The 21569-nt window shown below is 44.6% G+C and overlaps 1 protein-coding gene across 10 annotated transcripts in view; it reads right to left on the reverse strand.

The window, feature by feature from the left end:
* Positions 1–21569, reverse strand: part of FBRSL1 (fibrosin like 1) — a 513621-nt gene that overhangs the window by 265515 nt on the left and 226537 nt on the right. For all 10 annotated transcript variants that reach the window (XM_032198851.1, XM_032198844.1, XM_032198850.1 and 7 more), the window contains exon 4: positions 13321–13356. In XM_032198851.1, coding sequence (XP_032054742.1) covers positions 13321–13356 — 36 coding nt within the window. The remainder of the gene's footprint in view (positions 1–13320; positions 13357–21569) is intronic.

The raw sequence follows: 21569 nt of genomic DNA on the forward strand, positions 1-21569 counted from the left end.
CCACGGGGCCTTTGCTCCTGCAGCTTTCCAGTGGCTGCTGGAGCTGATGACTCCCGGTCCCCTCTAACACCAGCCCTACGTTGCTTTGCCCTGTCAGTTTCAGCGAATGCTCCACACAGTCACACCCCCTGCGTTGCAGGCTTTCCCAGAGCAGCAGACAACGCTGGACACGGCCAGTGCCTGTTGGTTCCAGGTGCAAGGAACAGGAGAAGTCGCTGACCTGAGACAGTCTAAGACAAAGGGCTTGGAGAAAGAAGGGGGAAGGGAAAATAACATTCAAAATAATAGATATATGTCATTATTCAGACCGTAGGTATATTATATTTTAAGAATAAAATATATCCTCCTAGTCCCTTCAGGTGCTCTTCATCCCACATCCTCCAAAGGGGCACGTTATGCCACGGGGATGATCTTCACAAGGCCTGACATTCAAGTATGGGCAGCAGTTTCGTCACCTCCTCAACATTTTGCACAACAATTAACAGAAGCCTCATTTTTACTACATTGCACTTCAAAGATGTGGTCTTGCTTTGGCTAAGATTTCATAGGAAATCTTAAAAGGGATGTGTTAAAAATTTCTCTCAGGAAAAGCAGCTCAACAACAACAAAAACTGCAAAAACCTAGAGCACAAGAACCCAACCACACACACATACACACACTTCCAGACATTTAATTACAAAATATATGCGTATGACAGACATCAACAAGCCTACAGGAAGATTCTTGCTTCAGTATTCAATGCAGCTGCAATAAATATTTCAAGGTTTCAAATGGATGCTTTGCAATAGCACAGTTTTCATTTGCACAAGTGCCGCAAGGAAGAATTCAACACATGCTTAAAGCAAAACCAGAGTATTTTCCTGTAAAACTTTAATTGGGAAACTGACACTATATAATCTGTACATCATTGCCTCCGAGCTGTTGTTAAAAAATTAAAGCGGTATCAAAAGAACTGCTTTGTTAAATTAACACGTTATGCATACCAGACAATCTGCACCAGGAAAGGAAATAGCTTTGAGTCAAAAACGCGCTGATTGTTATGGTTGCCTCTGAAAGGCTCTGAGCCACACAGCACAAGCAGACAAAAGCATCCTACATGCCCTGTACACAGACGCATGCCCTTACAAACTTGTGCCATTCAGCAGCACACCTCGACCCATGCACCTCAACACGCAGCAGCAGTGAGTACCTCTGCCCGAGGTTCACGGCAGCTTGCCCAGGGGCACGTTTACAGTACTAATTTAAAGCCTCATTAGCCCCAGGTCTCCCTCTGAAGCTTGTCCATTGTAACCCTGCAGTTTGCTCAGCAAACATACAAGGAAAACAAATCAGATGCCCTAAGCGGTCCTGAGAAGATGACCACCTTCCCTGTCCCAACCTTCTCCAGCCCGTGTCACTGCCACCACCGTTTTGGCTTCTCGCTAGCCCAGGCTCATCAGGCAGCGGTGCTCTGCAGTCACTCGCTGCTTGGCGTGCCCAAACTCCTGGCAATGGGAGAGCCTCAGAGACCAAGTTTTCCAAAAACATGGGGGTTGTTCCTTCGGAAAAGACTGCTTCCTCTCATCTGTTTCAAGTTGTTCACCTCTAATTTGAAGTGCCCAAGTAGTTTTTGAAGATTTGATCTCTATCATTTCCTCAATACGATTTACAGCTTTGCACGTGAGGGGCTCTTTTAGCCTCATCCCGTGCATCAAGAGTCTGAGGCACTGCTGTGGTCTGCAGCGGTGAAGACGGCTTAACAGTTTTGAGGCTTTTAAGATAAGCAAAATTTCCCTTGACGTTGTAAACTCTTCAGGTGGTTGCAGACAACAGTTTCTGCTTTTTTGATGTCTTCTCAGAAAAGAGCTCACATAATTTTATCAGTCTCTGGGGTGACCATCAGATAACCAAGCTATTCCTGTCTAAACCACTCAATGCATCTCCACCTTCCTGTCACTGGCAATCCACAAGACAACCAGGGGACTCGAGCTAACCGCACAGCTCACAGCTTAACTGATTAAGTAGGTGGGAACTGATGCCAGCTCAGCTCGAAGTGTCTTTCTCTGCTAACCAGAAGCTCGCCGCAAGCTGTAGAGGGGAATGACCACAGATAACACACCGATACCGAAACCGTTTGGTGAAGTTGCAGCTTCCTGCTTGAGTGCTCTCACAATCTCTTCGAAATGAATCTTCGGCAGGAAACTGGCTGCAGTGAAATAGGCTGCCTGGGTCATCGTGTGGCGTGTATTACTGGCTCATCTTTTCTAGGGACCATTCATTACCCTCTCCTGCCCTCTTCCCTGACTCATTAGAGGTGATGCAAACCAGGGCTCTTCAGAGAACAGCAAGTGCTGAGGGGGAGGGAAAGATGCTTTAAACAAATCTGTGACCACCCTCCACCCATCCCAGCTCAACGCCTGCCAGTTACACAGAGCGTACTGGCCCCAGGCTTCTTCACTGTCATATCCTCATCTTCATGCTTCAAGCCCTTTTCCACGTAAGTCAGCCTGCTGCTTGGCCTAGATGCCATTAAGCAGCTTTGGAAGAATGGTGCAAATACTGTGGGGAAAATTTGTCCTGCAGGCTGGAAGAGGAGGTTTGATCTAACTTTGATCACGAGCCTTACAACTACGCTCGTGTCAACACCTGCTTGTATCTTGCTATGAAAAACGCTTACAGAGAAGAACCTTTTAAACATGAGTGCTTTCTGAGAACAAATTCTGAATCTTTGGTTCCTTACAATGGAAGTAGCCTACTGCATTTAATGTCTCAGCTGTTCGTTGCCTGGAGTGTGAAGGTCAGCCCGAAAGTCAGCAAGAAATTGCTTCCACTGGCTTAATTTGGCGTTCTTAACCGGGACACAAAGAGAGGGCACACACATGGCTTTGGTGACTCATCAGGAGATCACTTCTGGAGATCTCACAGCCGTCACAATGACCTGATGATACATGGAAATCACCAAGAATTGTTTTGAAGAAAAGTAGTGTTAAAGCATATTCTGCAATGGGAGGGAGGGTGAAACCCTGCAGGCAACAATTATGTTTTGACTTGCTTACCTCTGGCTCTTTGTAGAGTATAAGTGATATGTGACAAAACAGAGCTGTTAACCACTGAAGTTGACAGCACTGGTTCATCAACCTGTTAAAACCGATGTATGCTTCACCCACCTCGATGTTACCATTTTTTCCCCTTGGTAATTACTACCTGGTCTGAGTGCGATGCTGCCTGAATTAAAACCACACGCTCTGCAGGCTGCATCATCCCTCACCTACAGCACTCTGATCGCTACCACAGGGCCAAAAATCTTCCTGTTTGGGTTAGTTGATTACAAGGGTACCAGGAACTGTCCCAGCATCAAGTCCAAAACATGCCCAGAAAACTTAAGAACCACACCCCACAGCTTCTGAATCAAACCCCAAACTTGTTTTTATTTACAGGCAGCAAAGTACCAATCCAAAAAAAATTGACTGAGGTTTGCAAACACCTAACAACAACACAGCCCTAGCATGTTTCTTGAAGACTGGCAATGACGCTTTCTGAAAAATGTGTGGCAAATTAATCAGACCAGAAAATTCCTCGGGATACTACAGATCTAGGCCATAAGTGTTCATGCACACAAAGAGCAAATCTTACCCATCACACCACACAGAGATAAAATGCAGACAGTCAAGGTATGAATCAGGCTACATTCCTGTAGAAACCACTGCAGACGTGTCCATTATGATGTAACAGTGTGTTAATCTTTCCTCTATTCTGGTTGCAAAACTCTGAATATTCACAATTAGTAGTCCATTACTGTATCTAGAAAGAATCCTTAAATAAAACAGTTGATTCCTTTAAAATCGAGATGTGATATCATTTGAGCGTGTAACTCAGCAGCACCATGTAAGGACCCCGAGTGCTTGCTGGATTTTTTTTTTTTTTTGAGACACATACTAACACCATAATCAAAAGCAATTTTGAGCTCAAAACTGACCTCAAGGTTACAAGACTCTATGGCAGACTGCTCCTTTTCACTGGAAATACATTGTGCAGCCTAGACGTTAGCACACACACCGGATGGGCCACAGGGCTAATTAAAAAGTAGCTTTGGTGCTTGTGTCTGCTCCAAGAGCAGGTTAGTAAACCAAACTTTAAAAAAGTAATGAAACAAAGTGCTACAGGAGCAGACAATTCCCACAAAAACAAAGCAGGGCTCAGAGTGATGAACAGTTCTATTCAGCCTCTGTGCCTTTGAGTTCCTGACCTGTGATGAGCTGAAAAATGAAAGAAGAGTTACAATCAGCTGCAACTAAGCTGAACATCGGGTATTTGGAACTGGAAGTTAAAAATTTCTCTCCTGACATTAGTCTCATCCATCAGCAGGTTTTAAAACAAGACTTATAATGACCAACCTCGGGTGTGTCAACCACTGGACTTCTGAATTACACCACTGCCTCCACAAAGCTGTTTGCTCAAACGAATAGCCTACCAATAAAGAAGAGTACTTGGCCTTCCAGTTACCAAACAGCATGGCAAAGGTCTCCCACCCGATCACGACTCATCTCACACATGGGCTGCACGCTATGGATTCGTCTACATTTTTCCCCTTGAGCTGCATTCCCTGGCTGTCTTCAAGTTTTACATCGAGCCTCCTATGGTTTCGTTTATTTATTTGCCATAAGAAGGAGAAAGGGCACCTGGGTGTTACTTCACTTTCTAAAATGTCACCAGCAAGTCACGGTGACTGGGGCTGGGATCAACAACGAGGAACTGCAAAGCTGCAATGCTAACGCGATGGGAAGTGAAAGCCCTGACAATGTGCAGGAAACATTTCACATGGCTGAGTAGGGCTTCCATCTGAATGCTCCTCTTCTAGTATAGCAGGTGAGAAGTCCAGTCTTTCCAGCAATGATTTGAGTCTTGCAGCAGGAGCCTAACTGCTGCCTGGGCTCCTCCCCTGGCTGCCTGTCCTTCCTACAGGAGCAAGCACGGTGCCATTCCTCTCTTCTTTCACCCCTCCCAAATGGGGGAGCACTGCCTTTCTGCTGCACACACAGTTAAATTCCCCACTGTATTTACGTCTTAGCAGCCTGGTGTATTGCAGCCAGGCTGAAACATGAAGTGAGAAAGAGCGAAACCTCAACCTGCAGTATACAACAGATTTTCCCCCACGTGCAGTTTTCACAGCAGAGCCAGCACCACACCTCCAATATGCTACTAAAACCGTTCTGTGGCGTGAGATCTGACTTGGGATTTTATCTGTTGTTTTGTTAAATTAAAGCTGCATCTTTGTTTTCTGACATTGGTGAAGATCTCTCTCTAACCTTTAATAACAAATCCCAGTTAAAAGAAGGAGGCGGCAAGAAAGAAATGCATGTGCTGAAATTGAGTGAAGACCACCAGCCTACAGGAAACCCTCCTTGCACTGCAGATACACAGCAGCGAGTTTTATCATCAGTCCAAATAACTGACCCTCTGTAGACCTCCTTATTTCCCCGCCGTTCAACACAGGTAAAACCATTTGGGGACATACTAGAAATCAGTCCCTGAGCACAAGGGCAAAAGGTTATTCCACAGAACTGCACAATTAAATATTTTAAATCCTACAATGCACGAAGAAGACAGCTTTCTCTAATGCCAAAAGCATCCGCAAAGTTCATTCACTCAATCCCTTTTCCTTGTTCTCTCTTGTTTATTTGCTATTAAGGTCAACAAAACATGCCATTTGTCTCATTTCTACAATAGCACTGCGAGTTAATGTCAGTGTTATTTCCTCTGCTGCTCCTCTTACACTCCGTGGTTTTGGGTGTAGGTTTCTGCAAGGGCATATTGAGATATGAGATAAAACAAGAAAGCGTGAACTCGCCTGCCACATGAATTTCCTCCGAGGAACACACCACAGCACCCAGCACAGCAAACTCCAGCAGGCTCACACAGCCCTCAGAAATTGGCTATTTTAACCCCTTCACTAAGTACAATGCCCTAGCATCGCCAGTTGTCACTGCCCAGGACTAACAGAGAGTTACAGAAAATCAGAAACACACTCTGTCCCCCGAGAGGCTCCACACTCATCCCCTGTTCATTGTGCTCATCTGGTAAGTAGCCCTGATTCTAATCAACCGCCTGTTTTAATTGTCTTTTTGATGGTTTTGGTAAATGGAAAGAAAAGAAAGGTAAAACAAGGCAAGGGCTTGTAAGGAAAGAGTTGGGAGAGCAAATAATGATGTGAAAACCACTCAGACAAGCAAATACCCTGCCCTAGTATACTAGGAAAGCTATAGCTCATATATGACACAACTGCCTCAGGACAGTCTTGATCAAAAAGGTCCAGAAATAAAGATCACATATTCTCAAAATCCTTTGCCTTTCCTGTCCAGAAGGGTGTAATCCTTTCCAGGCTGGTGAATTCAAGATGGATTTTGGACAACTCTTCCTTTCAGCGTGCCAGGCCAGTGACAGTGAGGTTATCCTACCCCAAAAGCTGAGAAGCAGAGGGAATTTCAGGGGCTGCATTTGTATAACAACAGCATCTTTCTAGACAGATGAGCCACCGGATCCCCCACAGTGCCTCCAGCCAGGCTGGGAGCAATGGCTGGAAAGATTAAAAATGTGGGCAAAAATCACACAGAAGTCATCTGCCCCTTCCCTCGAGGGGCTCCCAGTGTCTGCCGGCTGCGGCTCCCCCGCAGCTGGGGGGTTCATGGCAATGAGCATCGCCCCACGCCGCTGCTGCCGCAGGGACAAAGGGCGCTGCTGCTGCTGGAGCGGTGCTCGGGCAGCTCCGAGGCTGCCCCTCTGCAGCGCTGCTGGTTCGGGCAAACAAACTTAGCCAGAGAGGGCCCTTTGTGCTTATTTATGGCTGAGGAGATGAGTGAAAATTTATGGGACTTTTCATCCTAATTAAAAGCAGAAGTCGTCTAAAAAGAAACAGATTTTCAGAAAAGGGAACTTCTAAAGGAAAATGTGTTGTAAGGATGTTTATGGGCTCCAGTATTTGTAAAGCTGAAGTATGTAGTTCATTTATGTTTGTACTTCTGCTTACGCTTTTCAGAGGACGTTTCAAAAACCCTCAAGAGCTCCCACAAATCTGGAATAATATATGCCCTAATTACTCAACAGCATTGGAGCTCATGGGTTATGGGAGAGACTCCAGAGTCAAGGGGCCAGCTCCTTGGCTGCCTTACAGCAGCCCGGCCCTATCTCACACAGCACTCGGCGCTCAGAACAAACAAGCCTGGAGTATTTATTCAGTAAGCTCGGCTTGTCTGGGTGAACTCAAACATGGGGAGAGTTCTTGTGAAGTGAGGCTATTTAGGAACACACGCAAAGAACTGCAGCAGAAGTTAACTGCTTTGGGCTGACACCCACAATTATATTCCTGGCCCTCCAAAATCCTAGCTATCTTACAGAGAGACCTCCTTTAAAAAACCTTTATATTTCCATTATATATTGTTATTTTTCTATTTCTCATCCTCTGCGCTGCCATTGCTCCTACAGACCACATCACTTTATCACAGTCCCTTTTCTCTTTCTCTGTCTGAGTACCTGTCTTCAAAGAAGATAGAGCACTGCTCCACCTGAAGGGACCATATCTGCCATTCTTCTTCATGTCCAGAAGAGAAAGACAATTACAGTCCATTTTTTTTTTTTTGTACTTGGCATCATGGCAAAACAAGATTGATACTTATTTTGGAATGATTACTCCTTTATTCATAAATCTTGTCCAGAAAATCTTGCTCATTTTGCCAGCCCACAGGCACACTATTGTAGGAAACGCATATTAAATTCACTTTTTTTTTTTTTATCATTTAACTTTGGCTCCAGCTCAAGGAGTTTTAGATTCATAACAAGAGCCCTGTTTCCAATATTGATTTTTGGCAAGGAAAAATGCTAATTTATCAGAGGTCCTAAAATACAATGATTTTTCCAGCCCAGCTACAAAATTTTACCTACCTACAGAGGAGAGATTTTTCACTAGCGTATGACAGATCAGCAAGCGGAGGAACCCCATTAGTTACAAGTCAGGTTTGCCTCTGGTCACCGAGCACATTTCCACACCCACGAGCTGAACCACAGAAGAATTCCCAAGCAGAAGCAATACATGCTTCAGTGCAATCCTTTTGCTGATCCTAGTGCAGAAACGGATGTCTCTCAGGATGCCAGATTCTCAATGGCAATCACAGAAGTGGCAAGGTATGTAACGGTCACCTTGGCGTTGAGCTCAGCTTGTTATGAAAAAGAAGCCGCTGAAGGTGCTTTCCTAAATCTGACGGTCTGGTCCCCAGCCTGAGAGCACAAGAGCATCCTCGAAGCACCGGGCGGACCAGTGGAGCGCTGCTGGCACGAGCTGCCGCGCGCTTGTGTAACCATCACGCCGAAACGCTGAACCTGCCTGTGCACGCACCCAGGGTTTCTGGCGTGGGAGCAGCCTCCTTAGCGGGGACCATCTGTTTCAGGGTTTCACAGAGCTGCACTGAGCTGGCACAAAATTAAAACAGGCCATGAAAAGAGCTTTACAGGGTATATGAGGGTATAGAAACTGCAAACAGTCAACAGCTCAAGGCTGGTGATTCCCTAGCACTTTGCTGTCTCTCGTACCTGTCCTCCTTCCCACTGCGCCTGCCGTACCAGAGCCCACCTCCACGCTGCAAACCAGGCGACAACTCCCAGCACACGTGCCCATGGCACCAGCTAAAGAGCTCCGAGGGGGTAAAGGTGGCCCTGGGCAGCTCAGTTAGGTGACAGCACCCTGCACAGCCCCACCGAGCACACCGAACAGACACACGATTCAATGGGAGGATCCTGCAAGGCCACGAAGATCATCTCCAACAACTGGGAAGCCAGGGCAGGCTGGGCCACAGGCACGCGGTGCAGCAGGGCTCGGGGTGCTCCAAGCACAGAGATGCTCGCTCCGGGGCTGCCTCACAACACAGAAAGCAGGCAGGCTGTGTGGTACAGGTAGTGCTGACCTGGCTCTGGATGACCTGCTTGGCTCTGCAGGCCTCAGGGACTTTTTGCAAATTTCTTGACACCCATGAGCTTGTCTGAGTTATCGGAGACGCTGGTTTCCGGTGCTCAACAAGAAAGATGTAAAACCAACAGAATTTGATGAGCTGCCAGGGATTCGACTGGGCTGCAAAGACTTTGATACTTTACAGAAGCTCAGAATAAAAATCAGCAGCTGCTGTTGCCAAGTGTGCGTTACTGCTTTTATGAAAAATAAGAATCTTTCAAGAACAAATAAAACAAAACAAAGACATCTCATCCTCCTGCACTTTTGTTCCGAGGTACGCTCAGACGGGGTGGTTCACAGCCTACCCATTTGCCATATGCTTTCACGTTTATTCACTCCTGCATTTTAGCCCCTTTCATTTCAGAAGAGGAACAGCTGCACAGATGTTCTATAAATAAACTGCATAATTTATTGGAAAAGGTTTTTTGTTTATTTTTTAAGCTACCACATATTCCCGATTCCTTCCTTTACTGTACTCTGTAGAACTGAGCCAAGTTCAACTGCAGCTTGGGTTTGTCTATACGATGAGCCCAACGTTATAAACAACTGCAACTTTTTAGCCATTAATAACAAACTGTAAGTACTGATTTTATGTTTGTTGTAACTACTTTCTAAGTATGTTAGGTCTTCAATTGACTTAGCTATCAGAAATTTGAAAAATGGTCCACGGGGCAACTTCAGTGCTATACACTGAAACCTCAATATGTAGCTAATTTCTAATTTTACATTTATTTTTCAACAAATCAGTGCATTTTCAGATAGACAGGCCTCTCATACTGTTACCAAAAAGACAATCTGTTTTGTCTGCTCGGAGCACACAGACAGACCTGTCTGACTAAAATCACTAATCTCATTTGTGTGTGCAGGAAGTGTGACAAATGGCTAGAGTAGTTTATCGCATATATGTAACAATCAAGTCATAAAGGGAATAAGATATTAACCTCCATAAACAAACTAGCATTCTGTTTCTCAGCACAGCGGAAGTATACGTTCAGTAAGATAAGGACATGGATCACATGCTATTGATGAGATAAGGAGCCTGCAGAAACACTACAGACACAGATATGTCTCCTGTTACCCATCTCAAACTATGTGTCTTTCAAAACTTTATTTTGGGAAATCTGTTTATAAGAAATTTTGCCTGTGACCTCCTCAGACAGACTGAAACTACACGCCAAGTCGCTGTTAGCACCACTTTAGAGGCCACAATTTTCACATCTAGAAATTAAACCTACGTGCAGCTGCAGTTAACCAGAGGTCTTTGTTAACTTCAGTGACACCAGGATTTCAGTTATTGCAAACATGGTCCTTATTTTAGGCTCTGTGGGAAGCCTGAAATCAATGAAGTTGTTGGAATATTCAGCACTCAGGAGCTATTATGCAGACCCTTGTATTTAACTTTCTGAACTTCATCTCCCGGGCCCCCAGCTTGCCGAGGCAGGTGGTGCCAACCTGTGCTGAGCACGCAGGCAGGCCTCGCCTGCCTTGCCCTCTGCAGCCCAACTGGATGGCTGAAACCTTGGACTGAGACTTGTCACACAAGAGACCTACGACAGGTTCTAAGTACTCTTTCTGCAAACATGCATTTCTTTCCTTAAAATGCCCTCTGATTTATTTACCAGCGTTTCTAAAATCAACCTGGTCTGCAAGGACAGCTGAAGGAAGCGAATGGTGAAGTGTGCAGATTTGAAGCAAGCTAATTAAAAAATGAACACGCACAAAATAATTTGTGGTATTTAAACAGCTGCTTATGAAACCCGGTACAAGCACTTCACAGAGTAACGATATATATCATCATTTTGCAAGTGACAGTCTTCAACGACACAAGCCGTGCACAGATATCAGGAGGATATCAGGCAAGTACAAGACACGGTGTCTCCACCGTGCCTCCTGCTAGCACTACTTCTTAATGTGCTTTCACCATGTCTGGCAAACAACCTATTTGATGTAAACAGGGGCAGAGCCAAAATACTGACTTAGTGTTTCATATACAGCTGCTTTCATGAGACAATGAAAACTGTTACAGGATATTACGGACAACCCCTGGTTTGGGGCCAGTCTTCTTGAACCGGTGGTTTGAACATCTCTGCCACCTGGGAGAATCAGCTTCCAGCACAGGTCTGGGCCAGCGAGGTCTGGCAGTGCTGGAAGTGATAGTGTCTGCCTTATGCTGAATCAATTTGGAGCAGCATCGGAGTCTTAAGGGAAACGGTCAGCCTCAACAGCTGGTAGTTGGTGAGGCAGAAGGCAATTTAATAGGGAAAATGACAACCCAAAAGGAAAAGCAACCCCAGCTCACAGTGCTCATGATCTCAAAATACTGCCTTGGCATGCAGAAAGCTCTTACCTCCCTTGACAGGTTATGGGTTGGCTAAATACAAGAAACTTGTCCCCAAATATGCACAGAGAAGGAGCTAGAAATCTTCTCAAAATAATTTATCTGAGAGACAGAAGCAAATTTCTTAACATTCAGTGATGGTGGAAAACAGTCCTGTGATTTACTGGCCTAGAGACTCTAAAAAGAACTCTTCGGCCTTTTTCCATTAAGATTTTGAAACCTATGTTATAGCCAGTGGGAAACTGTTTCATTCCCCAACCATGCCCTCAGTCATGAAATCTGTGAAGATGATTCATTATTATTCATGTGGTGCCACAGGCATGCATGACATTTCACAGACAAAAAGAAGATACAGCATCTGCCTTTAGAAGCTTAGGTGGATCCAGCTGTTCACATACAGGGGGAGGAGCACTCAACTGGTCTGCAAATACAGATTTAAATCCCTGTACGAGAGCAAATGTTCCTCATTGCTCTGTGAATTAAGTAACGATACTCACCTGGGATGCTGGAAAGCTTTTCACAGAAGGATACTTAGGAGACACGTGTCATTACTGTCTAAAAATTTGTGACAACATTCATAATACCGTACGACTTTTCAAGTCATGTGTTATTTTTTAAAGCATTTGTGATTTAAATGTGCCTAGCTTTGTATTATGTCTTTCTGATAATACATATGATAGCATGCAACAGTGTTGCTATGAAATCAGAATATAAATTGTGAACTGCCTAGCAATTAATTCATTCTCTGGGCACACAGCACCAGGTAGGACCTCACGGGTTCCATCAAACATTTCCAAACACATTATTTAAAGAAAATAATTCATGTGATTGTCACAAAAAATTGTGTACCAGTTTTCTCATCAGCTTCCTAAAGGATAAAATTTACCCATTTTGATTGATGGAAAGTGAACAGCTATAGCTGTTGATAAGAGTTTTAGACCATGTGTCTAGAAGACAAAATTTTATCATGGCAAAGGTCATGAAAAAAGCAATTACTGTCAATAAGTGTGGGCAGGAATTGTTAACTGCACGTAGATGTTCTCGTTCAGATTTGCATACAAGATTAGCAAACACCTTTACCTACAGCCTTTGCACTAGTAATGAGGGAATACATGATTTATTGGCTGAACAACCAGGATACCATAACGGCTAGCTACATACCAGACACTGGTTATGGGAGGCAGATATAGTGTGATTCCAGGAATTTTCATGTTGGCATTGCTAAGCCACTCAGACCCTCTCCTATTTCTTTGTTAATACATGCACTAACACCTACATGCCTGCCTTTTTGGACCACTGAGCAGCAAAGGTACCCAAATAAACAAATAACTATACCATCTCTATGTGAGGAAATGTCATTGTTGTACACACAAATAAGGTACAAGAAAACAGAAACAGCCAATTCAGCATCACTACTGCACTGTATACGTATGCAGATACGTCCTGGCCCTGCAGCACCAGCCCTATAGCACTTATACCTGGGACCAGCAACACCGTCCTCTGAAAACAAGGGATTTTTTCTGCTACAATGTCTTGTAACTCAGAGCTTGTAAACAAGAGAGTATTGACTTTTTGTTCAGACTGGTGAGGGTCACAATTCTTCTTAAAGTGCAGTAATTTTCTCTTTGATTTCCGTATTTAATGCACAAATGACAACCTATGCAGGGCTGAGCGGGAGAGGAGAGGAGGGAAACATCTCCCACTGGTGTTGAAAACTCTCCCCTCTCACATCTTGTAATTCTCAGGAGATGGCTATCTAGCACAAATGCACAATAAAACAACCCCAAACCCCTCCCTGTAGGCATAAAATTAAACTCAGGGAGCCCCCAGACTCCCAACGCTCTCTCACGTCAGAGCAGTCCCTTGCCACGTGCATGACAGGCCTCTTCTCTAAGCCTATTTTTTACGTTCTGCATTTCTTTCGTGTCAGTGGATATGCAATAGGTAATGTAAACCTCTGCAATCAACATCAACAGAAGTGAAAGAATTAGCTGTAAAATGACTTACGGAGTAGCCTCTTCCTGAAAGCGATTGAGCAGAACTCTGTGGGAGGAAACAATATGCCACAGTAAGTAATGCAAGAGATTCTGTGTAATGTAAGATAAGATCATTTTGAGATTCCCTCCCCCAGCCCAGTATTCCTTAGGGGAAAACTTCACCACCAGAGCGCCTCAAATTATCTTCTGACATTCTGAGTGCTGCCACAGGAGTAACAGCAAAAGAGCATTTCCAGGTGAGGGCTCCAGGGCTATTTCAGACAAGGGTTTCATAAACTACAGCAGAGCTTCGACAGCGCCTTCCAACTAAGGTAAAAGCTCTCAGAGTGGGATACATCTTCATAGAAACACAGACTCAAGGATGCACTGAAGTATGTGTTTTCAACTGGCCCTCTTCAGCACGTAATGGCAGCTTCCATGGAACAGCACGCAGGCACAAGGGTGCTCTCCTGAAGCAGGCTGCACATTTCCCTCACCAACTCTCCATCGTGTAACCACATACCCCACTTTCCACTCCCCTCCTAGGAATTCATGAGCCTCCTGCCTTCATCGCTGCAGTATTACCATATGACAACTCTATCTGAGACAACAATGGCACCAAGGCACTAATTTATCATCTCTCAGAGCTTTAATAAGCATTCTGTCCCTTTTGAATAAGTTAAATTATATTGTTTACTTCTGCTCTTCATTCCAGCTCCTCCTGCTCCTTTCTCTACCACATCCTTACCTCTTTCACAGGCTGCCAAATCATTTGGTTCTTTTCCTTTTTATTATACCATCTCCAGTCACTTGGATCTCTTTCCCCTCGCTACAACCCAAGACTGTTGAGCCACTGTTTTTCACTGGCAGTGGCTTTCTCAAAGCAGCTAAATGAATTCCACCTCTATCCGCAGCTGCTGCTCTGTGCCTTGTTTTTGGAAAGTAGAAAGGAGCCTGGAACAGCGGTGGCATATGACAAGGGGGGAGCTACAGCACATGACCCACACTCTGCAGGCCGATTTCCAAGTGTGATTTACAATCACGATGCCCTTGCTACGTGACTTTATTAAACAGGACTCAGGGAGCCTTAGCAGCCCCATTTCCAAGACTGATGTGCTAGTGGGTACCAAAGCCTAAACAAAAGTACTGGAACACTGCAGGCTGGTCTCCAGGATTGTTTGTCTTTGCAGCAGCGCCAGGTGTTGCCATGTTACTAAATCACCAGAACAGCACAGTACCCCCAAAAGATTGATTAACACAGACTGTGGACTACTGCAAACACTTGCAATTTTCCCCCACTAAGATAACAGAGCCTCTCAACTACCATTTTCAAGCCTTTTGATCAGAAGATAACCCAAATACATCCAGAAACCTTTCCAGACTCCTGCACTCAGCAGAGGACTCAATTCTTCCGTCCCTCAGCCTGTGCTACCCGCCCTGTAACTGCCCCAGGCACCAGAGAAGTACTCTGCCAGCCAAGCGCCCATGCAGAGATGTTTCTGAGGTGCAGAAGAGACAACAGCAATGCCCTACAACCAGGTGAGCGTGGGGGATTGGGGCTCCCAGCAGCCTTACCCCCAGCCTGCCTGCCTGGCACGGGGAGCAGCATGCCAGGAGGAAGGCAAGCTGTGCGTCCACACGTCTGCAGCTGATGTGGGACTGGGCACCAGTGCCCATGCCCTGGCCTGGCACGCAGCGCCCACACCACGGTCCTGCTGCAGCCCCAGCATCTCTGCTCTGTAGGAAAAGGGCAGCTCTCACAGGCCAGTCTGAGATGGCAGCAACAAAGCGCTCCCAGGGTTTAACTTTCAGCCTTTTGCATATTACACATTGCTTTGGCCTCTGCCTCCAAATGCTGGAAAAAGATAGGGAGATATTTATAAACCTCTTTAATGTAAACTGCCCAGAAATAAGACTGGTGAAATGAAGGGCAGTAGCATTTATTTCTTTTTGAGAAACTAAGAAGAACCCATCCCTCCTCCTAAATACATTAACAAAACAAACACTCATGGGATTCAGCCTTGTATAGAAAAAAGGTTAATACCAATATCCTGCTATCTACATAAGTACACCGAACAGCTGAATACAATTACCTGTTCTGACACTTGTGATAGCTCGAGCAGGCAGTTCACCTAAAGTGCACACAGAAACGAGGAGGGGGTGAATTACCTGCTCTGAGAGATGGGAGGAGGAAAGGAGAAAAGACAGCGTTTCCCCTTCTTCCCCTCACTCAAGTTGGTTTTAACAAAGATCAGCAAAGTCTAGCAAATTGGAAATAATAACCAAAAACAGAAACAGGAGGTTTCGTTAAAAGCTTCCCTCTAGGGAAACAGCCCCTCCAAGCAGTCTTACTTTAACACAGTTATTTTCAATCTCGGAGACTTGTGGACCCTCCAAAGAATTTTCCAGGGATGGAGCAGACCCTTGGATGACAAGTTCAAACAAGCTAACAACGACCTGCTTTTCTTAGATAACTTTCAGGCATCCCAAGCTGTCCAAGAACCCCAGGAATCTGCAGACCACTGATTTAAACCACTGAGTAGAAAGAATAAACAAAGGCTGAATACAGCGTTACATCAGAAGTAATTAAAACTGAATGGCAATTTACACTGGCATTTTTCACTTCTAAGCACTTCTTTCTCCTTTACGAGTTAAAACATTAAATTTCCTGGAAATCAGGGGGAAAAAGTTTTTTTTCTCCCCTCAGAATTTTTATTGCATGTATAAAGTTAGTAACTGGTGAATGCTTTGGATCTCACTTGCAGAATCCTTTCCAGCAATTAGGTTTATGCACAGCCATGCCCCACGCTCTCCAGAGCTGTCTGCATGCACGTTTCTGCACATCTAACAGACCGCTATTGCGCTCTCGGTTGATGAGGAACACTGTGGGCTCTTTGGGAGACTCCATAGCAAACTGCCACATGGAGAAACCTTCAGAGCCCCAGCTAGCAGCAGCCAGGAGAGCCAGAGCAGAACAGTTTGCATGCAACTGTGATAGATGTTCCTAAGGCGAATATCTTTTGGGGTTGATATAAAACTAGTTCAATCCATATGTCTCAATATCCACATCAAATAATGAGGAAAGTAATCAATAGTGGCTGCAAATATAAGAAATCTTAGTGGAAGTTTAACTTGGCATCTACCCAAACTTCAAGCAACCTCCTTTGGTGCTGAATGAGTGCTTGTCTGGCAGGAGCAGTAACCGGAGCAAGCCTTCAGCTGCAATGCCTTATGCAGAGGCTCTCACCTACAGGATAGGGACACTTTTCCAGAGCATTATCATAAAGTCCTTGCTCTCAAAATAGTTCATTTGCTTTTCTGGTCATTTTTTCCCTCCTCTAAAAGCACGTCGAACAGCAAGATATGGTCATCAGAGTACCCAGCTAAACACACGTGCTAGTGCCACACTGACCAGCACTAACAGGTAGCTTTGGTTCACCCGTGACCAAAACCCCAGCCCGAGCCATCTCTCACTGCTTTAACCGTGGCACCACCAAAGGCTCGGCTCTGGCCACCCCAAACCGTTTGGAGGAAAACACCACGGGCAGGAGACACGCAGCCGAAGAGGCAATTACAGGACAGGGCCAGGTGGGGACACGATGCTAACTGCCTGCAGGACGAGCCACCATATCTCACATTTCCAAACACCCTCACATCTCCAAAACTCAGCGCCGAGAGGCTGGGGATGAGGGGACCGGGGGGAGGGCAGGGCCCTCAGTGCCGGGCTGGAGCTCTGGCTTTCGTGACTCCCGAGGCTCTTTCAGCGCTGTCGGGAATGCCCCGAGTTTCTAAGGGAGACTGTTCCTAGTTAGGGGCAAAATGAGTGTGGTCTGTGCATTTAATGACGCATAAGTGGAACTACAGTGCTAGATGGCATTTGTGCATAAAGATAAATGGCTTATAATATTTTGCAGATGATGTGCTCTTTTACAGCTAAAGATTTTTGGTTCCTTTTAAGCCCAAGGTTAAAAACAAAACCAGACAGCACAGACAAGACATTTCAGTTATGTCACAGAGTGAATTATTTCTACCCTGGGATAGCTCTCATGTTAATTACACTGGCTGTAAAAAAATACACCTTTCTGGCAGCAAAGACAAAATCCCACTGCTGAAAAACTCAACTATCCCCGCAACGTCCTTGAGAGTTTGAGTTGCACTGCAATTTTATTTCAAAGATCTCTTCCTTTATTCGTTATCAACACCACGATTGCAATTTAGAAAAGAAAATCACGACAAAAATCTCACCAATAACCTTCAGGAAGTTTCCCAAGATTGTCTATTAAATTGATGGGAAGAGTTATTTCCCTTGTATAAACAAAAGCGTGGCCTTCCACTGCTCACATGATGCAGAACAAATCAAGATGCTCTCCGTTCAGTTTCTTAAAGCCACTGGGTTATTTATTGAACTGTAAAGATGGTTAGAAGGGCTTTAAAATCCAGTAACATCAAGGTAACAGGACACCTTGAGCCAATTCCACACTCTCAGTGGGTCGGAGAGACTTTAACTTGGATCTTTTACATCCTTGATATATGAACTAACCATAGAGGGATTAGATAAAAAGCAGGTGATGGCAGCGTGACCACAAAATCAGCTCTCTGCTTTTTGGTGTTCAATTCCTTCTTCTTTGGCTACAAGACCTAAATTAGCATATTCCAGAAATGTCAGGAGTTCATTTCAGCTTTTCTGATATGTGCCACTTGTGTTGGCTGACACCAAGAATACATTGAGCAACTCTACAATCTCAGCTGTTGAAATAGCTGTTTTGGGCAAATAGCTATTCATTTGGACAAAGGACAGCCCCCAAAAGAGCCTCCTAGCACTGTTATTATTATCATCCCCATGTCAGTGTGAAAAACGAGGCAGAGAAAGACTTAGACGTGTCCAGTGTTACCCAAGGAGTCTTCAGCAGAGGAGGGAACTGAAACATATTTCCTGACTCCCATTTTGCAACTAATTTTTCCTTGCTCAATCACAGGCCCGGACTCATCATATACCATGTGCCTGATTTGTTTGGCTAGCATTATAATTAGTAATATGGAAAGAACATATAATAAGATGGGAAATTACATTTTATAATATTTGTTCAGGATGAAAACTCACCTTAGCTGTATCTGTCTTCCACTATTTCTCAATTACCCCAGTTGGGTGATCAGACTGGACTCAGACACGAGGAAGCACGTATGTTTACTGGTCCACTTGGCCACTTACAGAACATTTAACAACAGAATAACAGGTCAGCTTTGAGTACTGGAGAAATCCAGTACTGCCTTCCCAGGCATGTCTCTTACAAAACCTGCCTGCCTTGAGATGAGAAGGGTAAGTGGGGAGGAGGGCAAAAAGGGCCAAGGACAGAAGATATCCCAGACCTTAACAAGAAGACTCTTAACGCAATTTATTTCTATAGTCACACCACTGTCTGTTAATACAATGAGTGCAATTGACTTGGCAAAGGTCACAGAATGCATCTGATGTTCCCTTGGATTAGAAACCAGGCCCTGACAAGATAACCACAATGCATGATGAATGATTTTGGATGTCACGCAAAACTTGAATGCGTTCCTTCCGTAACTCACTTATTTTATTATGTTGGATAAACAAAGGGGCGTTATTCCCCCTGGAAATACTGCAAAAACCGTTCAGTAAGATATCAAACTACACAAGCTCTAAACATCTGTAACTGGCTTGATAAGCTACAGAACCCAAACCAGCTTCCACCCAGAAGGGGAAACTCAGATTTCTGGAGCTGATGGCCACAGAGAACAGAAGAAAAACGGCCGCTGACCAGAAGCACGCAAGCCATCTCTGCACACAGTCACTCAGCCAGGAGCAGTATGAAAAGACTTCACCCTTTCGAATGGGGGTCAGAGCGGATGACCTTTAGGGGTTCCTTCCAACCATTCTGCGATTCATTCAGTGAATGCACACGATGTCTGCAAGTACTGCTCCCATTCAAACCATCGCCCTGTGGACCAAATTCCCAAAGCCTCCTCCGGATTTTCTTCCAAGCTATGCTCTACCACCCAGAGCTTCACGCAAGTTGTTATAACTTTGCTCGTAATTTCTGCTGCAGTGGAATGCGAGCATTCAGCATTTTGTGGGACACAAAGATAAAAGCAGATAGCACGCTGTAGGGACATTAATTTTTTCTTCCAGAAGAAAGTGACTTGAAAGGTTTCATTGTCCTTATGTGTATATTCAAACCAGTTTCCCGAGACTCATGGCTTGATGAGGAGTCTTAAAACTATTCGATATTTCACCAAGCTCTAGATTGCTTATGCCACTCTTCTGACGAGGGATCAGGTTCTAGCACGTTACATCTAGGAAGCAATGGACAGGATCTGCCCCAAAGAGTTTGCAGACAACATTTTGCTATCCCAGGCCTTCTGAAAAACTCCTCCAGGGCACCACCCTCAGTAGCATCCCTTACTGAGTTCTTCTGTTGTGCTGCGCCCTGCCTAGAGCCGAGAGCAGGCATCCCACACGTCTCGCAGTTTGTAAAGTGGATAAATGTGGACCTGTGGTGCAACTGTGGTCCAATTCTCACTTCTGAGGCTCTTTTGATCATGCTCCTGGCAAGGTACTTCAGCCTTAGGCACACGTAATGGACCTGCGGCTTTGTACCCTGCCGCTGCTTTAATCCCCCTGCCCCAGGAGGGAAAGCGTGGTACAGAAAGTAGGAGGGAAGGGGGAGATAGGAACTGTGATGGCACACAAAGAAAGGCAGATCACAGTGAACTGTTTGAATCAGAAATCACAGAAATTATTTTGTATTCATCTACCAAAGAGGGAATTTTATATCTAGTCTATACAATATGCTAAACACTTATCAAAGAACATTTAGAGAGAGGGAAATCTCTGCATTTCCTAAAAGACTGCTTTCTGTTTATTATGTTTAAAGAAAAACAAACAAACATACGAGGATAGTATGATGGAAAATTAGAAAAGATAGCCTGGGGGATGGGAGATAAGAGGAAAAAGCTCTGAACAACTTAGAAGCAGCGCTTGCTGATTTATTTTTTTTTGTACAGCTCAAGTCAATCCCTTGAAAAGGAGAGTTTTGACTCTTAAGTGGCCAGCACCTCTTGCAACATATTTCCTAATCAGTGAGTATTTATGGTCGATATTTTATATTTCCAATTTCCCCCTAAGGGCTCGTGAGAAAGCAGCACACCTGCCAACCTTTTCAGCTGGGCCAATAATTGCCAATTTGCTCTTTGCCTTAGTATATCACTCAATTTAGCCCTGGCTGTGCCCTGCATACATCCTCATTCATCTCTGTGCCCCCATGACAATTAGAGTGTTAGCTTCAGCTAACTAGGGCAACTATTCTACTAGGGTTGGAAGACAATTATTAGTCTATTTTCCCATCTTGTGGCAACAAAATTGAGAATCCATGACAATTACATTCAGCAATTCTGCACTCTGCCGCCTGCTCCCCCTCCTTGCCCCCACCTTCCGAATATTTCAAATTATCACAGCTCTACTACCACATTCAAATTTTCCATGTTCACAGGGAGTGAGGCTTCTATTTAAATGATAATGAGGGACGATCCATTCAATTTAGTGAGGGAGAAAATCCATTAAAAGCAGGCAGTTCTTAAGCTGATGGGTCAAGAAAAAGATAAAAACCTTTTTTTAAAAGCCATTATACAAGGCTCCGTGTGGATTTTTGGACTGTTCAGAACATCAGAAAAGATTAGGACAATTATAGAACATGGGGAAAACCAAAACAAAATGCCCAAGCCTTCCACTTTTACTTGGGTCAACACAGCAAAATAGCAATATGGCTTATCTGGCTCTTAATTCTCTGGTAACTTCCAATTACCTCACTATAAAGGACAGCAGAGGAAAATCCCATTTTGGAAAAAAGCTGTTGACTCTGTGTTGGTTGCAGAGGACCTGCAAGTACGTGTGCAGTCGGGATGTCAGCTTAATAACAGATTTTAAGGGAACTTTACATGAACACTGGGAACATAAACAAGTGGCAAATTCCCATCCCCTGTCCCCCACACCACACAATCCGCTGTGCAAAGCTGGGTTAAAACTTCTCTGCTTTCCCATTAGAAGTTTCATTGTCCAAAGGAAGATAACAGCCTCAACAAATCACACCTCTGCAGCCAGCGATGATTTCACTTGATCATAATAAGCATTTTTCCCAATGATGCATAATAAATGGCACTCAGCATAATGTCTGGAAAAACGGGCTATACAACACAGACAATTACTGTTTTACTATGAAGTCGCAGCACTCTCCCCCCTCAGAAGTTTCATTGTGTCAA

The sequence above is a fragment of the Aythya fuligula genome, chromosome 17, assembly GCF_009819795.1.
Source record: "Aythya fuligula isolate bAytFul2 chromosome 17, bAytFul2.pri, whole genome shotgun sequence".
NCBI lineage: Eukaryota > Metazoa > Chordata > Aves > Anseriformes > Anatidae > Aythya > Aythya fuligula.